At 51.5% G+C, this 4,579-nt stretch overlaps 1 protein-coding gene across 1 annotated transcript in view; it reads left to right on the top strand.

The window, feature by feature from the left end:
* DENND2D (DENN domain containing 2D) overlaps positions 1-4,579 on the top strand; it is a 19,619-nt gene that overhangs the window by 5,596 nt on the left and 9,444 nt on the right. The window contains 5 exon segments of the mRNA XM_006149582.3: positions 19-100; positions 751-820; positions 1,558-1,635; positions 2,749-2,889; positions 4,089-4,237. Coding sequence (XP_006149644.1) covers positions 19-100; positions 751-820; positions 1,558-1,635; positions 2,749-2,889; positions 4,089-4,237 — 520 coding nt within the window.

Here is a 4,579-nt window from a genome sequence, read left to right as displayed (position 1 = left end):
TTCGGGGGCAACAGGAGTAGGAATAGCGGCTGCTCAATGCCATCCCCTTGTTCTGCTTCCCAGATGGGAACGAGTGGGCACCACTCACTGAGTATCCCAGGTAATTGCTCAACCCTGTGACAGGGGTATTATACTGGGGAAGAAGCCACCGTATGATCCATGCAGCCCCTGTGCCCACTCACCAGTGTGTATGCTGATTTCCTGCCGGGGAATGGAGTTGATTCATCAAGGCCAAGAATCTGAATCATTTATCTGATCAGTCACCTCTGTCCAAAGAAGGGTGAGGTTCTTTCACCTGTCCCAGGTGTAATAGTTACTATTTTCTGACTCTGCTAGAGTCACTGGCAGAGGCTGGACTCAGCCGAAGGCCCTTGGTTTCTAAGAAGGCTACATGGCAAAGGCCCATAGAATATAAGCCCTGGAATTTGACTGCCTGAGTTTGAAGTTTGGCTCCACTGCTTATGAGATGAGTGACCCTGGAAAAGAAACACCTTCTCAGAGCTTCACTTGCTTATCTTTCAAGTGGAGATGATAATTGATGATAATCCCAAAGGGTTGTTTTGGGAATTAAATGATAATGCATTTGGGGCATGACACCAATGAACACGTAATAAATTACTGGAGTTATTATTACCATGATTAATCAGTAGCTCCCCTTTGCTTTCATCTCCACCCTTCCGACACTGACCACATTCCTGTTTTAGAATCTAGTGAGCAAATGCAAACCAAGCCTCATCTGCTCTTTCTTAGGGAGACCTTCTCCTTCGTTCTAACCAATGTGGATGGGAGCAGGAAGATTGGCTACTGCAGGCGCCTCTTGGTCTGTGCAAATCAGGACAGCCCCCTCCTTTTTGCAGCCTGTTCAGCTCCACAGCTGGGCTCTCTCAAGCTCAGCTGCAAAACCCCAGACTCTGGCAGTGGTGGTTGTAGAGAGCACAGCCCAGCACCTGCTGCCATGTTAGTGCCCCCTCTGCAACCCTATAAGAACAAGAACTCAATGCCCCTCCTCACCTGCCTGGGGGACTTTTTCTGGCATGCTTTGGGTTGTTTTCTCCCCAGCTTTCAACAGTTCCCCTCTTTGTGAGAGGTCCCAAATGGCTTCCCTCCCTGCCGCCTCTGTCCAGGCCTGCACATTTTGGCCCCTGGAGCCTTCCAGTATAGAGGCTGGAATCTGGACAACTAGGGTCAATTACTGGGATTCTGGAGGGTTCTGGAAGACGCCTCTAAGGTGCCTCCCCCGCCCTTTCTATTCCTCATCTCAAAGATACTCTTGCTCCTTCTTTTGCTGACCCCAGATCATGCTGGCAACTGAAGGTGGCAGCGCTTGTCCGTGTGTCCACCTGGCCCCCTCAAGGCCATTGTCGTTTGACTTTGGGGCCACACTGACCTACTTGCTGCCTGTCCCATAAATGGAGCCTCTGCAGAGCCAGGCCTTTTTCTACCTGGTCCACCATTCACCATAAGCTCCCACCCCCAGCCCTGTACCCGGCCAGCCCCAGCTTGGGGAAGCCCCTGGGGAGGCTGCCACACTGAAGGAACCTCTCTGTCACTCTCCAGCCCGCCGGCCCGGGCCCTCGCCTTCCCAAGGTGTACTGCATCATCAGCTGCATCGGCTGCTTCGGCTTGTTCTCCAAGGTAAGGTGGAACGGGATTCCTGAGGCCTGTCGGGCCTGTTCAGCCTCCGTGCTCTGCTGACCTGCACCCTGCCTGTGCAGACAGAGCCCTTAGTAGAGCTCCTCCCCACAGCAGGGGTCAGCATCCAGGTACACTGGGAAGACTGAGGTAAATAAAGAGTGGCTTGGTTTGACTTGATTTTCGGGGCAAGCGGAAATCGAACCTAGGAAACTATAAAGTATGAATCTAGTTGACACAGGATGAGGGTAAGAGCCTCAGGAGTTTTCTGCCCTGAGTTTCAATTTCTGTAACTGTCAAATGTATATAATGGCCCCTCACCTTCTATTCATGGTTGGTGGGAATGATGGTGAGGTGATGTATGAGAAGTTACTTCGTAAACAAACATGAAGACAATTGTCATCGTGTAGAGGTCCCAAAGCTCCCCTGGCTCCTCAATGGTAGAAGAGAGGTTGAGGCTCCCAGGACTTCTCCTACAGGAGCAGCTCGAGTGCCAGTACACTGACTCAGGACCCAAGCAGGACCCCCCAGAGTGAACGAGGCATGTCCTGGTGACCAGAAAGGGCCTCACTGTGCTCTGCCCTGGCAGGACCTGTGGGGGAGGAAGAGAAGAAATACTACCAGGCTTCGTTGGGGGATGTGTTGCCCTGCGTGGTGTTCTGAGGGTTGGGGGCAGGCAGTCCCTGACTCTGGAGAGTCTCCAGTGGAAGTTGGAGGACAGAGTGGAACCCAAGAAGCTGGGGCTTCTGGGCTCTTGCTCCAACCCATTCAGTGCAAATGGCCGTGGTACCACCTGGTGGGGTTACTGTGGGAAGGCTTCCTGAGGAAGGTGGTTTATGTTGGCACTAGGAGGAGGACTATGGATTGGTAGAGAGAATGAAACGAGGGCAGTGGGATAAAGCAGGTCTTGTGCAGGAGGTAAACAGCAGGTTATTTAAGGTGAGAGCTGTCTCTGCCAGGACAGGAGACAGAAGAGATGGTGGAGGGTCCAGAAGGCATGTGAGGATTAGTTGTACCAGAGTGAGAGCCTTATGATGCTCAGGGCACATGGTGTTTTTGCCACCCACCCACTAGGCTCTCTTTGAGCTGTGCCTCCCACACTCCTTCTCCTTGCAGATCCTGGATGAAGTGGAGAAGAGGCATCAGATCGCTATAGCTGTCATCTACCCGTTCATGCAGGGCCTCCGGGAGGCAGCCTTCCCTGCTCCTGGGAAGACTGTCACCCTCAAGAGCTTCATCCCGGACTCAGGCACTGAGGTGGGTGAGCGAAAGGGGTGAGAGAGACCTTCTCTGACTGAGCAGGGTGGCTGTGTGACAGTCACGGTTTGTCCATTTACTAGGTTAAAGTGCAGAGAAATTGAGCCAGGTGGGGACTGGGAGTTGGTTAGAATTACTGGCAAAGCTGAAATCCAACCTATATTTTCTAATCCTTCTAACTTGAAGTCCATAAGCACCTAATTACTATTCAAACTTATAAGACATTCACTTAAAAAAAAATAAGCCATGGAAATTGAGGCTTCTGGGGCTAGAAGGGACCTTGCTCCAAGCCCCAAACTGGCCCTTGCCCCTCTCCTTGTTCTCCTGCGCCCGCCCTCTATCTCTACCTTACAGCCCCCACCTGTCTATTTCTTATCATCCATCTCGGCCCCTGAATCCCCGCCCCTGCCCCATCAGGATGCTATTGTTTTAAGACACTAAAAAGCTGAGGCAGCAAGTCCAATATTGTTCTAAGAATTCCAGGCCTGACCTCTGGAACTTTAGAGAGTCTGTGTGTCCCTCTGGACCTCGGTGTCCCCACAGAAAAATAAGGGGAGGGTCTGAGACTTTTCATTTACTGAAAAAAGCACCAAATGCCATGGTGTGCCAAACTATACTATTTTCTGGGTACACAGTGTTGAATAAAGTGAACGTGGTGGTCTCTGGCCTCATGGAGCTGCCAGTGTAGTGGGGAAGACAGACATGAAATAAGTAAACATATCAGTATGTCTATTTTTAAAAACTGGGAAATTGCAATGAAAGAGAAAACCAGGGTGCTGCATGAGAAGAACATGGGGAAGTATTGGGTGGCCAAGAAGGACCTCTGAGGCTCCAGAGGGGATAAGAATGATGGGTGGAGAGCCAGGATGGGGAGGCCCAACCTGTGAAGGGCAGTAAGCGGGAAAGATGTGATGTGCTCAAGGAACGGGAGTTGCTGTGACAAAGCATAGCCAGAGGGGACTGTGCTCAAGGAGGCTCATGGAGGCGGGACCTTGGGGACCACTGCACCCTCTGAGCAGAAGATGGCCATCCCTGGACATTTAGCAGAGGGGCAGGAGAGAGAGAGAGAGAGAGAGAGAGAGAGAGAGAGATCACATTTACCCTATGGGAGAATGGGATAGGAGCCAGTGGAGACCCAGAATCCTGGGGTCTGTGTGATCTTGCAGCATGGTGACAGCCTTTTTCTGTTTTCTCCACAGTTCATTTCACTGACACGGCCCCTGGATTCCCATCTAGAACACGTGGATTTTACTTCTCTGTTGCACTGTCTCCGTTGTGAACAGATTCTTCAGATCTTTGCCTCTGCAGTGCTGGAGAGAAAGATCATCTTCCTGGCAGAAGGTCTCAGGTGGGCTCAGTATTGAACAGTTGAACTGTCTGGCATCCCTGGTTTCAAGGCAACAGCCTGGAAGTTCTCAAGCAAGTCAGGCTTTAGGACATCCTGTGCTCACCCTCCTGCTTCCAGGCCCTTGATCTGCACTGTAGCCTGGAGAGGCAGCTGTTACAGTTTCCCAGTCCCTGCCTCGAACTTCTTTGCTACAAGGGCCTAAAGAAGGTTCCTGATATAGCTCTGTGATGTAGGGCACTCTGAGAAGGGCATAGAGTGTAGTGTCCCTGGGACAGCCCAAGCAGGACTGGTTAGGTTAGATGAAGTCATGATTCTGCACTTGCAGGCTGGGGGAGGGAAAGA

Source organism: Tupaia chinensis, unplaced genomic scaffold (assembly GCF_000334495.1).
Source record: "Tupaia chinensis unplaced genomic scaffold, TupChi_1.0 Scaffold000270_2, whole genome shotgun sequence".
NCBI lineage: Eukaryota > Metazoa > Chordata > Mammalia > Scandentia > Tupaiidae > Tupaia > Tupaia belangeri.
The sequence above is the reverse complement of the archived record's forward strand: the minus strand, read 5'-3'. Positions and strand labels throughout refer to the sequence as shown.